The sequence below is a fragment of the Silurus aristotelis genome (assembly GCF_946808225.1).
Source record: "Silurus aristotelis genome assembly, chromosome: 23".
NCBI classification, from domain to species: domain Eukaryota; kingdom Metazoa; phylum Chordata; class Actinopteri; order Siluriformes; family Siluridae; genus Silurus; species Silurus aristotelis.
In genome coordinates, this window is record NC_139596.1 from 6,157,717 (window position 1) to 6,173,011 (window position 15,295).

The window sequence follows — 15,295 nt, forward strand, 5'->3', positions numbered from 1 at the left end:
ACCTCTCTGACCCTTCTGTAATTCTAACCTTTAAAAAAAATGGTAGTATGCTCGTATTTCCAGAGCTTGTCAGCTAGCGGACTAGATGAACTAGCATTCATTTGATGACAAAAATGGAATTATGGCATCATATTCTCAGGTTTTTGATTTAATACAGTATTAGTATTTTTCTCAAGTAGCTTTGTGTCTAGAGGTTTCTATATATCGAGATTTCCATTTATATCCGGTTTAACAGCTCCAAACGAAGGTCATGAAAATGATCCGATATCCTCAATCATTTTTATATTCATAGTATTATATTGTTCATTTGCATATCAAAACATTGTGTATAGAAGTCATGTTAATGAAGACAAGAAGCAGTAGTAGTGAGGAGTTGGGGAGAAAAGTAAATCACAAAGAGTTTAGTACAAAAAAAAAAAAAGTGCAATTTGGCTGAAACATTGCTGATGAATGATTTTTCTTGTGAACAACAGTAAACTATGATTAGTCATTTGATGTGATAATGGTTGGTGATTGGTTGTTGGGAACAACAGAAATTATTTGATCTGATTATATCAGTGATTTAATTGGGAACCATGGTGATTAGTGATTGGTATTTAGGAACAAGGTAGATCTGTGATTAGATTTTGGAAACACGTTTGCGTATGTATTCGTTGGGTGCAATGGTGATCAGTGACTGGTTTTCAGAAATAATGGTGATTAGTAATTTGTCATTAGGTATAAAGGTTATTAGTGATCATCTAGAACAGTGGTGATTAGTGATGTGGGACAATCCAGAGGAATGATGCACTATCGACCAGTTTTGTGTACAGAGCCAAATTAAACTGCATTGATACATGCCCTTTCTTATTTACTGAAACTAGTGGAGTAGCTGGGACTGCAAGAGAGCTGGGATTGCAGGGCTGAAATGGCGGGCGGGGCGGCAGGGCAGATAAAACGCAGTGAACCAAGTGGGGTATTGGTTATAACAGTCTCAGTCAGGCATTTTCATAGATTTTGTCTAAATTGTGCAAGATGTGGAGATGTGTGTGGAAACTTGATACAAATGCAGATGTATGGAAAGAGGATCTGTTTATATGATTTTATTCATGCTTTGCCCTTTAAATGTTGCTTGCATCACTTCCTGTGCTGGTAATGATTCTTTTTCTCTTACCGGTTTACACTGGTTTGTGTCTTAGGCAGGGATGAAGTGCCATTTTAAGTATCACATGAAACTAAGTGACTCAGACGTACACACACACACACACACACACACACACACACACACACACACACACACACACACACACACTTTGTCTCTCCCATTCCCGAGGCCCTTCACATGAACTGTACTCCTGTATTACTGTTTGTTGTTCTCCAGTACTTTCTAGTCACATTCTGAATAAATAGTGTTTTCTGTATATATTGGCACATCATTGATAAATAATAAAAACATAATCCACTTATTGCTTTTAAAGTGATCCATATCGTTGTAAATAATATTTAAAGTTTAAAAAAAAAAAAAAAAGACTTCTGTTGTATGGTTACACCTTTAAAGGGTTCTTTCCTCTGTAGTGGGATTCTTATTAGGGCTAAAACAAATACTCGAGTAATTCGAATACAAGAAATCATTGAAGCAAATAACTTTGTTTGTTAGATTTAACTACACACTGGGCAATATATTTCCCCGAAGACCATTATTACTGATGCACCACCCGCTAAACACTGGAGTGTTCTAGACAGGAAAACAAGACGCTGCAGAATGAAAAAATGAAGGAATAGGGAGAAAACAGCAAGGGTCGAGGAGAAGATTCATATAAAAGTCCGTTTCCGCCACAGAAAAATTGCCTAATTCCGACTTTTTTCCTCGTAATTCTGTCTTTATTTCTCGCTATTCCGACTTTTTTGCTAATCGTGCAGCGTCACTCCCTCTGTAGTGCCAGAAAGCTTTACACATTTAAAATTAAATAGGCTGCAATCAGTAGAATCGCATTGCATCAAACGAAGTCTCTGATGAAACCTTTTCTGAAGAGAAATTTTAATGTAGTTCATGAGATGGTTTCTAGCTAAACATCTGTAACCAAATTCCTTGTGTGTGTCCACACACTTGGCCAATAAACTTGATTTTGATTACGATTTAAGCATTTTCTAACAGGAAAACTCCATTTTAAGGGTGAACCTCAGAGTTTTAGAAACGTTAGAAAGTTTTACTTGATGTCTTATTTGAAAGGGAGTTTTTCCAATTCCATCTAGTCAGAAACCCTTTTTGGGGAAAAAAACTTTTTTTGTATTGTTAAATCATAAGTGTTCCCCTAAGAAGGATAAACCAATAAAGATTCCGAAAGGAACTTCACTCCTGCTTGCAGTCCCAGGCACTGCTTTCTTCTTATGTTTTACTAAAAGTTCGGCTCATGCTGTCAGTAAAGTCTTTGATCATTCTCTATTAAAGCAACACTAACAGAGATGTCCGTTTGAAAGAAGCCATAAAAAACAATGAGGCCTGGTTTTATTCTCACACCTCAGGGCTCGAAGAACCTGAGGGAGAGGCTTCACAATGAACATTGGGAAACTGTTTGATAATTATCTGTGTAAAGCTGCTTTGAGACAATGTTCATTGTTGAAAGCAGTACACAAATAAAAATGAATTATATTAAATAACAATGTTAATTAATGTAACATGTTTGCAGGCCAATGCTTGCTTTAAGTATACAGAGCAAGTCATGTTGCATAGGGTTTGAGGTATGACGGCGGTTAGCACAGCGAGCATACATTTCACACACACATCCTGAATGTTCACCATGAGCTATGACTTATTTTTCTTTTTAGATGCCCTTCTCCCACTTCAAGAACATATATACACACACAGCATGAGCCTAATGCCATGTATGGCTTTGGATCTGATCTTCAATGACTTATAGGGGCATAGCATAAACATTTGTAGAACATACAGTACAGACCAAAAGTTTGGACACACCTTCTCATTCAAAGAGTTTTCTTTATTTTCATGACTATGAAAATTGTAGATTCACACTGAAGGCATCAAAACTATGAATTAACACATGTGGAATTATATATGAAATTATATACATAACAAAAAAGTGTGAAACAACTGAAAAAGTCATATTCTAGGTTCTTCAAAGTAGCCACCTTTTGCTTTGATTACTGCTTTGCACATTCTTGGCATTCTCTTGATTAGCTTTAAGAGGTAGTCACCTGAAATGGTCTTCCAACAGTCTTGAAGGAGTTCCCCCAGAGATGCTTGGCACTTGTTGGCCCTTTTGCCTTCACTCTGCGGTCCAGCTCACCCCTAAACCATCTCGATTGGGTTCAGGTCCGGTGACTGTGGAGGCCAGGTCATCTGGCGCAGCACCCCATCACTCTCCTTCTTGGTCAAATAGCCCTTGATGCCTTCAGTGTGACTCTACAATTTTCATAGTCATGAAAATAAAGAAAACTCTTTGAATGAGAAGGTGTGTCCAAACTTTTGGTTTGTACTGTATATACCAGGGGTGGCCAACCCGCGGCTCTTTGGCTGGTTTCATGCGGCTCTTATGTTCCTTTCGAAGTTTGTGTGTGTTTGATTTTTAATGTGCGTGTTCGCATTGCTTAAGTTCAATACAGTATTTTTAAGACTTAAATGAGCTTGCCCCTACTGGGAAACTTTGCGGTATATCAGACCTTGGCATGAGGCCAATCATAAATTACAGGGATGCACCGAGAATTTTCGGAAATACCTAAATCACCGAAACAACACGACAGAAACACAATTGTAATGATGCAATAAAAAAGCACAGCCAGCACACGGTTATCTGGATAAGAGCAACATGCCTGCGGTGTGAGGAGAGTGATTTGCAAAACATGCAATGCTGAAATTTTAAGAGGGCGTGTATCTGCAAAGAGTTTCTCCAAGTCGGGTTTAATTGATCACCTGAAATCCAAACGTCCCGATTGCCATTCTAAATATGAGAAGAACGCGGCGCAGAAAAGTAGTCAATCCGAGCATGCGCACTCCGTCTGTAGAGGACGTTTTTGAAAAGGCAGGAAAGTTTTCCAGTGATGGTGCAGAGGCAAAAGGCATAACACAAAAAATTATGGATTTCATTGCCATTTGAATTCAATTTTCATTTCGGTGCATCCCTAAAATATTATCGTTGGTGTGGCCCTCTGACACAATACCGGTTTCTCATGTGGCCCCTTGTAAAAAATTAATTGCCCACCATATTCATCTCACGCACATGCGCATTTGACGAAAATACAGTATCGAACTCAAGCGAAGTGAACACGCACATAAAAATAAACACAAAGTCTGTGTTTTCTACCCTGAAACACGTGACATCAAAGCATCGATCTGTTCTGACTGACAAACACGTAAAAGAATTGCTTCGAGTGGCAACAACGGAATACGAGGCAGATTTGAAGGGGATTGTTCAAGGCAGGGAATGCCAAAAGTCCCACTAAGTAACATGCATAGTAAAAGAAAAACGGTATTGTAAATTATTATATATTTTTGTTTGTGGACTTGGTTAAACAGAGTTTGTGTGTGTGTGAGACAGTGCAGTGTTCATTGTTGAAAATGACTAGCCTGTGGTCTTAGAACTGTAGGAGTCAATTTCTGTCATTATGTTGGTGTGTGACATTTACAATAAATCTGGCTGAGCAGGGGTGTGTGTGTGTGTGTGTGTGTGTGTGTGTGTGTGTGTGTGTGTGTGTGTGTGTGTGTGTGTGTGTGTGTGTGTGTGTGTGTGTGTGTGTGTGTGTGTGTGTGTGTGTGTAAGAGGAAGGGATGGGTGATGTTCATGTGCCCATGTGTATGATGTGGCTCTTTGCGGTAACACAGTCAAAAATGTGGCTCTCGGTCTCTGACTGGTCGGCCACCCCTGGTATATACACTCACCTTTAATATATATATATATATGTATGTGTATATATAAAATATTTAATGTTTTTTTTTTAATGTTACAATTGGTTCGTTAAATATTTTCTTTATAAATTTTTTTTTTGTTAGAGCCATTTATCAAAATGTAATTCATGTATTAAAAAAATAGCCTTGTTCCAAATTATTTTGGAATGATAAAAAATAAAGAATAAAAAAAAGACATTTTGGGAACAAAATCATCATTATGCATTGCCACTACATAACAGGCATGCAAATGAGATATTAGATACTTAGATTTGAGATAAAACAAATATTTAAATCATATCCTTGACTTAACACAAAAGCACAGGATACTTCAGTCATGGTCTAAACTTAGTAACACAAAGGCATGAGATGATTAAGACATGAGCACTACATTAGAATGCAAAGGAATGGGATGATTAAGTAATGTCTATATTGAGGCTTGCAACTATTTTCCGAGCACTATAGTAGATCTCTTACTTTTAATACATTTTCTATATTATTTTGTAAATTATTACTGCTGTTTGATCTACTTAATATGTAAAGGATTTGAAGAAGTGGTGCTGGAACACATTTTATAATCAGAAAGAGTTTGCACTTTTGTTTGCATTTTGTGAAGTTCTTTTCATATTTAATGACCGATGGCAATGCAGGTTCTGGTCAGGGTTGAAATTTTTGTCTTTTTTGAAATTTGGATTATAGACTAAAACCTTAAGTTTCTGGAAAGGTCAGAAGTTGGGGAAATGCAACTTTCCCTCTTGTTTAAATGAATTTGTTGAGGTTCTTTTAGCAAGAACATGTTTAGTCTTAATTGAAGAACTTTTCATTGACTAGATATTTGCATCTACATTAAAAGTATATGGCAGACTCCCTTTTCCAGAGTGACTTACAAAGATCTAATTGATCCAAATGAGCAGTCGAGGGTTAAGGGTATTGCTTCAGGGAGCATCAGTGAGCGCTTGGTAGTTTAGGGATTTTAGTTCAAAATCTTCCAAACAGAAATCCAGCGTCCCAGATTTTTTCACAAAAAATCCGATTTGCGATTTATATCGATTTTTATTATTTTTTTCCCCTGCTTAAAATCAATCTGCATATGACAAAACTTTATTTTTTTTTAAGTTTTAACTTTATTAAATAAAGTTTTTACCCTTCTGGAATTATAACCCACTTTGTGTTAAAGTGCAATCAGAAACAACAAGCCAAAAATACGGCCCTGCCTTTGTAAATTGTGAAAATAGAACGTTACATAACATTAAAATGAGCAAACCTACAAAGAAAAATGTTTTATGAGTGTTTAAATGTGGAACGTGATTAAAAATGCAGTGATGTTTGGTGTGATTTTGCCTTTACTTTTCTTAAAAACGATTGGACGTGCAACACTAAACAAAGTGCGGCTGCTTAACCGTGTATTTTCAACATGCGGCTGCTTAACTTTACTTGGGAACGAGTTCTTCTCTGCTCGCTGCCATGTTGTTTGTGTATCTCTATGGCAAACGCACGGGGGGGCGGGGCTGAGTTCGTTCGAAACTATGGGAGCCCAGAGGGGAGCGTCGGCGGACATTAAAGAGAAAACCGATTTTTATTAAAACTGATCGATGTAAACTACACATTCGAGTTAATCGATAAAATCGATTTATCGCACAGCCCTACCACTTCCCCACTTTTCTAATTGCTTGTAATTTCTACATGCTTTCATTTCTTGTTTATTATTTTATCCTCAGTAGGCTTTAGTACTCATCCACCATAGTTATACTGAGGTTCAGAAATGGACATTGTAATCCTTCTCAATTATCACATTTTTATGGCGGTGCACCTTAGTTTATTTACCTTAAGTTTGTAATCTAGCATACCAGTGTAGATTTATTCATTCCTAGAGACTTCCAAGCACTTTTGTACATCCTGCTGGATAAGGGTTAAATAGCACAAATGTGAATGTATATACACCCCATTCTTTTCAGAGAAAGTACTGTATGATGGAAGTATAATGGAACTTATGTTATTTTGGTGCGATGAGATTCAGCACAAGTGGAATTACTCTCCACCATATGTATGTTTGGCATTAATCTTTAAATGAACATGGTTTATGCTACACAAATGTAAAGGGCCTATGCAGAGAAAGGAGCTGTGGTGGTAACCATTAGAGAACTTGTGGAACGGTGTGAATCTTCTTTTGCATTGTCTATTCATGTTTTTGATGCGTTCATTTTAAAAGTGGATATAAAGTGAAACTAAAATTATTAACTTTTATAGGACCTTTTTTTTTTTATCCTTACGAACCTTAATTCACTATAATTCACATAATTATAAAAATAGTTTGGTAGTAAAAGTGTGCATTTGTGATTTTTGTGGTTTTTAAACTTGAGGTTTTAGCAACAGGGAGGAAATGGCAAGCAGCAGGTTATCAAAATATATTCCAGGTTCCAAACAGGTTATTTTAAGTGAAAGCATAGAAAATTCCAGATTTCTTAAAGAATATTGTGCAAGTAAAAAAAAAAAACCAAATAAACCCACAACAGGGTGTGGTGTTATAGGAAAATATACAATTATTAGCTGGAGTTTTTTACATGTACCGCATATGTCCTGAAGTGTTTTTCAACAGAAATTTGCAAATTATTCAACAACACGTTATACTTTGCCTGTAATTATGTTTAATGCTGGGAACATTTTCCAGCTGTTTTAGTCAACAAGATGCTAAAAGCAGAATAGATGCAGTGCAGTAATAGCTTTAAAGAGCTGACAGTGGAGAATCTTTTTAGTGTTGTTAAATGAACAACTTCTAAAAGAAGACATCAGTCATATTTGAACAACACCTGTCAACCAATGAGAATCATGAATTCGAGAGCTTTTTTTTTTGTTTGCACTGTTGATATTGTGCATGCATACCCAGCAAATATGTGAACGGTTAGTCTCTGACTAATTTGTGTTCCTGACATGTCTAGAACCTTACTAGAACTATTACTAGAAATGTTTTTTTACTGTCCGAGTACAAAATGTGACCCTAGTGACCTTTTATCAGATCCCATCATACACCTCCCCCCCATGCATACAGATTTCAGCTCTGTGTTTCTCTCCTCTCTGCCCTGCATTCATCATGCTCTTCTCTTGCTCAAAGCATTTTAAACAAACGGGCAGGAATGTTCCCTTTCCCCCTCCCTGGATCCCTACCAGAGCCTACACCCTATTGAGAATACTTTCACAAGTGAGGCCCTTAACACAGATTTGGATCGTCTCTTGTGTATATCTTGTGAAATTTTGGTTTTTTCAGGACAACAAACAGGTTAATAAAGAGCTGGCATGGTTCCCAATGCCGACTTCAGCGTTGGCACAGTGACTCATGCAGGCAAGTGCCTTGAGCTGTGAAGCACAAGCAATGCAAACTGTACTTTTTGATTAAAAACCAAAAGCAGAATGTGAATTGCTGTTAATCTTTAACTCTTTGTGGATGCGCTAAACCCACTCACTAGCATGGATTAGTGTGTATGTGTTTGTGTGTATAAATTCAGATATATTCAGATGCAAATTACTACATTTTATAACCACCACACTGCTGATTTGACGAATCTTGACCAAACATCACATCCATACAGTTTTTTTTATCTCACATATCTAAATTTTGTATGTGTGTTTTGTCCAGCAAGGACAGCCGAAGTCCTGGACGAGTTCAGGCGCCTCTATGAGCAGCAATACGCCGTGGCACTTTTTAACAAGGTGCGCTTTGACGTGGAGGGAGGAGGAGGACCTCAACCTCAGCTCCTGCACCGCAAGGTAATCTTCGCAATTTGTTATGACTTGCCAAGTGCACTCCATGGGAAAAAGACAGTTTGCCAGGAAACCCCTGTTTGTGCCATCTGTGCAGTTTTGAGCTGGTTCTTGGCTGGCTGGCTTTTCATTCTTGACAGTAATGAAGGATTACCTGCACCACTGATTGTGCTGTTGTGAAAACCTGCTTTAAAATCTGCATGATTATCTACTGTAGCCATCTAACGAATTTAGCGTACAAAATATCCAGATAATCATTGAAAATGACTGAATGATTGCAACTGTTTGAATTGTATTGATATTTAACTGTTAATAATAAGTTAGTTGCTATAAATAAGACTACTGAAATGGGTGGTTAACACCGTTGACTAGCTTCAGGGGCTCTCTCATCTGTCTTTGAACATTTCAACCTTAAATTTTTATGTCGCCAATCTAGCTAACCTTTGGTCCGATAAGCCATCTTCAGCTGAATAATTTGCATAAATACAGTTAATTAAATCAACCACTATAAAGCATTAGCTACAGAAGCCAAGCTGGTTCATGTCTAGACAAGTAGAGTTGCTGAATTTATTTTATTTTTTTCATGTTCACGATTTATTTAGCACCTAGAGTTCTAACCTTTGTACTAACTAAAGTACTCCCAGGGTGTAATTTTTGTGTACAGTAAAATTATGGGAAAATATTTTTTGCATGTAACATATTTTGAAGTTGACCTTAATAGAATCGATAGGTAGCTTGGAATTTGCTCTCATTTTGCTTTTTTTGTAATGTTTTCAGGTGCCTCTAGAGAACAAGTCGATCTTCTCAGGGATGCTGCTGCAGTTTATAGAGGAGAACAAAAAATGGCGGAATCGTTTTCTTTTCGTCCCAGATTCATACAGGATCAGCTACTACGAAAGCAAGCAGGTAACTAGCGGGGGGCGGGGCGATTTGGGAACAAAGACAATTTGCAGACTGGGTCATTCACTTTAAATTGAATATGCAGTTTTGCATAAATGCCATGGACAAATAATGCTACCATAAACTGTGTCTCTGAAACTGTGCTGGAGTATCGTTTTTCTTCCAAAAAATATTCCCTCAGCAAAACATAGAAATGTATTTATTTTATGTAGTGCTGCAACTAACAATTATTTCGTTAATTAATTAATCAGACGATTATTATTATTTTATTCTTTCGAATAAATGATTAATCTGGTTAAAAAAAATATTAGATGTTTTGCTTAAAACTAATTACTTTAATTAAGGGTATTTAAGTAGAAAAGTGTACTTAGAAAAATGCAAAAGCTACATATTGAGTTTAATTATCTTTTAATTTAGACATTTTAAAGCTTATATTGGCTGCTTGTTGAGGGGGATTCTCCTTGGAACAAAGTCACTCATGCTGGGTTGAAAAAAGGACAGCAGTTGAGTACAATTTGTGTAAATTAACATTTGTATTGTTTTAAGTTGTTTAGTAGCAAGTTGACAACCTTAAAATATTCGAGCTTACAGGCTTGATTATAAAAAGGAAAGTTTTATGCATTAGTGTACAAATGCATAAGCATTTGTTAAAAAAACACAGTATTGGCTAAAATTTGTATCGTTTACCGCTGCCTTTATTTGCTGCTTTCAGATTTAGTGTTTGTTTGCAGTGAATCTGTTCTGTCATTACTCACGAGCGAGCTGATTGCGCAACCTGATGCTCGTAAGTCATGATAGAACAGATCCAGTGCAACTGTCCTGAAGTTATCAAACAAAGAGTTTACACAATAGTGCTTTTTAAACTCTACCATTTTCACATGATTAGGATTATACAGTTTTTGCTTTCCGTGCTGATGTTTCACCTTCATCTGTGAGACCAGTGTTTTCTTTTCAAGTGCTCGTGCATCGCTATGGTACCTATGGTACTTCCATGCTCAGGTTTCTTTGTTGTGTTTAATATAAAATGCTCCCATGCCTTGAATGACTTGGGACGCACACTTTTTCCTGCTGTCGGTTGACCCTGTACACTCCACCATTTTGCAAGTGGCTGTGTTATCTTACCACCATACCTATCAGACTTTTCCTGTTGCAGCTGGTGGTTCATTAAGTCTAATGTAAATAAAGACTATAATGTCCTGTTGTTGACTGCATTCATTCCCATGAATCATTTTAGGTTTTAAAACAAAGGAGTAAAAAGGTGTGTGTGTGTGTGTGTGTGTGTGTGTGTGTGTGTGTGTGTGTGTGTGTGTGTGTGTGTGTGTGTGTGTGTGTGTGTGTGTAAACACTGGTCAATCATCACAGATGTAGCGTAGTAATGCCACACATCGCTAATTCAAGATTCCATTTGTTGAGCTACCAGCTAAACTAAGCTAACAAGATACCATGCTAGCCCACGCAGCTGTAGCAGCAGCATTTTCATTCATTTCTGTAAATTTTACCTTGTGTGACTTGTATGACACCTGTTTTACCCTCTAATGGCCATTAGAATTAATGGTACCCTTGAAAAGACTTTCAAAGTGTTTTGAAACATATGAGGGTAATCTAATCTTTTAAATCTTAAATGGAGTAAATGTATTATAAAATAAAATATATATATAGGCACCCCTAGATTTTCTGCACAAAATGAAACTTGTTATAAATTCAATTGAGTAAACAGGGTTTGTCCCTGACTTATTGGGACACCTGACCTCCTCTGAAATATGTGGTTCTTCTTCAAAGTGTTTCCACAAAGGAGGACATCTTAGGATGCTGTATAATAAAAAAAAAAAATGCATTCACTTGAACTTAGAAACCCAAACATGTTCCAGCTTGGCAATGCCCCTGTGCACAAAGTGAGCTTCATGAAGATATGGTTTTTAAGAGGAAGATCTTGAGTGGCCTGCTATAGAGCACTAATCTCAACCCTACTGAACACCTTTGGGATGAACTAGAACGCTGACTGCACCCCAGGCATCCTCACCTCACCTACATCACTACCTGAATTTACTAACACCCTTGTGGCTGATGTCCACAAGCACACACTAATATCTAGGAGAAATGTAGAGGGTGTTATAAAAGCAATTTGGGACTAAATGTGGAATGCAATGCTCAAAAAGCCCATGTGATTTATGACCAGGTGTCCGCAAACCTTTGGCAATATAGTGTATAAGGAGACAGTTTTATTTTGTTAAAATAAAAGTTTTTCTCCCTGGATCATTGTTAGCAGTAACTGGTAGATTTTTGAGCAAAATATCTGACATGTAAAAGGTGCAAATGGAAATAAAGCAAATCTAATATAATATTTGAGAGCTTAAATGCAGACTGACCATTCTTCTAATTGCATATTGTAAATGCTTATAGTTTTCTAGATTCTAACACAAATAGCTTTTGGGCAACAAACCTGGTGGATTTAATATAAATAAAATCATGATTACACTGAAAAGAGCCTGTTAAGTGTACTGTAAAGGTTTTTTTTTCTTTTTCTTTAGAGGCTCCAGGAGCTGAATTAAATGCAGTACCTAGATATTATTTGAAAATATGACCAAGAAGTGGGTCATGGTTGCATCCTCCAGCAAATAATGACCAAAACCTACATTTTAATTCACACAAATATCACAACCACAGAATCAAACTCTTGGCATGGCTCCTCCAGTCTTTTAGTCTTAATTTCTGTCCAAAAGACCAAAAGACAGAGGACCATGAAGGTTGTTAAGAGATTTTGTATTAAGGAATAATCTGAGATTTCTTGCTTTGTAATCTGTAGTTTGATGAACTGTTATAGAAGACAATTCTGTCGATTGTGAATTACCTTGTAATTTAATTTATTCTGATAATATAGTAGTAAATGTTCATCTTTATTTAAATTAATGGTAGAGGTTCCTCATGACTAAGCTAATTTAACCACTGAGACATTTTTGTCATAACTGTTTTATCCATGTCCATGTTTACCAATACTGATCACTGGAGATGCTAATTTTAATCATGAAATATAAAAAGGCATTTGTTTTTATTTGTATCCAGGCCCATGATCGAGGGCTTCAGCCCAAAGGAAGCATCAACTGTGCTGGTTACAAAGTGCTGATTTCACTGGATAAGTATGTGGAGCTTCTGGACACCAGCCTTCCTGGTAAGACAGCAAGATGTTTCAAGTCAAGTCATGCAGGCTTTTATTGTCATTCCAAATATACAACGATCAGGCATAACTTTATGGCCACCTCCTAACATTGTGTTGGTCCAACTTTTGCTGCCCAAACAGTCCTGACCCGTTAAGCATTAGGAGCATTAAATTCTTCAGAAATGTGAGCTACAGAAGCTTGTCTATTGGATCGGACCACACAAGCCAACCTTCACTCCCCACTTGCATCAATGACCCTCGGCTGCCCATGACCCTGTCGCTGGTTCACCACTGTTCCTTCCTTGGACCACTTGGATACTGACCACTGCAGACTGGGAACATCCCCCAAGAGATGCAGTCAAACTCGCTTTCAACGCATCAGTTTTCTAGACAAATTGTTCACTTGCTGCCTAATAATATCCCACCCACTAACAGGTGCCATGATGAAGAAATAATCAGTGTTATTCACTTCACCTGTCATACAGTTATGCCTGGTCAGTGTATTCATTACAGTGCAGAGTGAAACAAAACAGCTTTCCCACTAGAACAAGGTGCTACATAAAACTACATAAACGAACAAAAGATGACACAAAACTAGCTAGAACACTTTTTAAAGTGCACATGAGCAACATTCAGTGCAAAACAGCACCCGACAGTGAAACTAGACCAGACCAGACCAGTCCAGTCCAGTTTAGTTTAAACAGCAGTTTTTTTGTTTTTCTGTCTGTGATTTCTTAGCAATGTTGTCATCTTTGCACTAATCATGCAGTACCAGGGTAAATGATAGTATAATCCACTAGAAATAGAATGACTTGAATGAATCAAGCTGAAGATTGCAGGTGGTAGGAATTGTGGGCATCTGTGAGAGTGAGGAAATTAAGATGACGTTTGGAAATGGAGAAATGCGGAACGAGGTATTGAGGGAAGTCATGGTCTTGTAGCACGTAATCCTATAGCATGTGGCGCTTGACTCATGCTACAGTGGCTGAAGTGGCTTTAATGTTGATTGGTGTTAAATCTGTAAATCTGGTATTAAACAGATTCTATACTCATCATAGTGGAGACGTTCATTTCATTCATCTACGTGTGTGTGTGTGTGTGTGTGTGTGTGTGTGTGTGTGTGTGTGTGTGTGTGTGTGTGTGTGTGTGTGTGTGTGTGTGTGTGTGTGTGTGTGTGTGTGTCCTCAAGATGTAAAAGCTAAAGTGAGCAGTTCTCCCTTCCTGAAATGTGCTACGCAGTACCCGCTCATCCTTTGGCACCCATACGCACGCCATCACTATTTCTGCGCAGCCACAGAGAAAGAGCAAGAGAAGTGGCATGCTGTGTTTCAGGATTGTATCCGACATACCAACAACGGTGAGTCACTGAGCAAGATGATGCAGTGTGTTTCAAATAGGTGTCTGGGGGAATAAACAGTGAAAACTTTTCTTTGATGTGCCTAATTACATGCCTGAATCTGAGTAATGTCTTCTGTGAGCCCCATGTTCCAGGACTTCTTGGCCGCTTATCTCATTTCATCATGACCCTTTATGTCTACAATGATTAATCAAATAAGGCAGATAGTCGATTAGGGTGATAACACTGGATTATTTTACAGGCCACAGGATATGAACAGGAGGGAAATTTGATCAGAGCTTTGTATACAGTAAAAATTCATTCTTTTCAAATGCTGGAGAATAGAAAGAATTCTGTAGCTCAAGGCTATGAGACGGAAAGAGAGCTTGATGAAGATGAGGTCAACATGTACTGTTAGCATGCCGAAACTGGAACGAAATATTATTTGCTGTAGTAGTTTAACAACGAATACTTGACATTTTAAAGGCAATGATTCATTCTTAAATTTTCATTGTTTTCATTTGTAATTAGATCTAAATGAATCTGCGACATTATTCTCAAACTGTTACTATACACTCATCCATTTTACGAGGAACACCTGCTCATTCATTCAATAATCTATTCTGTCAATCATGTGGCAACAAAGCAATACATAATACATACAGAGACATGCCAAGAGCTTCAGTTAATGTCCACATTAAACATCAGATTGGGTAAAAATGTGACTATGGCATGGTTGTTAGTACTAAACCGGCTGGTCAAAATATTTCAGAAACATCTAGAACTGTGAGCACCAGTTTTTGGGACATCAAAGGTTAATGAATAGACTGGTTTGAGCTGACAGAAAGGCAATGGTAAATCAAATAACCACTCTTTACACACATGATGAGCAGATAAGCAGCTCCAACAGCAAAATAATTCGACAGGTTTCAGTCTTGCCAGTTGAGAATTTAAAGCTTGCGTGTGTACTGACTTAAAACTGGACAGGTGACCTTTTGATAATCTAGAACCTGGTTATGAGAGTTACTATAGTCTACCTGTCCTGTCAATCCAGTCTGGTCATTCTCCTCTGACCTCTCCCATCAACAAGCTGTTTGACCGGATATCATTCTTTGGAAAAATCGCTGAAGATCACTATTTTCTGATCTACTCCACAACAGTCAAGAGTTATTGAGATTCATAGATTGATTCATATTTCTCCCCGCTCTTATGTTTAATGTGAGCATTAACTGAAGCTCTTGTTGCTCTGATGCTACTTGATTGCTAGACT

General features: G+C 37.5%; 1 protein-coding gene across 1 annotated transcript in view; it reads left to right on the forward strand.

The window, feature by feature from the left end:
• niban2b (niban apoptosis regulator 2b) overlaps nucleotides 1–15,295 on the forward strand; it is a 44,181-nt gene that overhangs the window by 3,285 nt on the left and 25,601 nt on the right. The window contains exons 2-5 of the mRNA XM_083526848.1: nucleotides 8,511–8,641; nucleotides 9,413–9,541; nucleotides 12,596–12,701; nucleotides 13,879–14,046. Coding sequence (XP_083382974.1) covers nucleotides 8,511–8,641; nucleotides 9,413–9,541; nucleotides 12,596–12,701; nucleotides 13,879–14,046 — 534 coding nt within the window. The remainder of the gene's footprint in view (nucleotides 1–8,510; nucleotides 8,642–9,412; nucleotides 9,542–12,595; nucleotides 12,702–13,878; nucleotides 14,047–15,295) is intronic.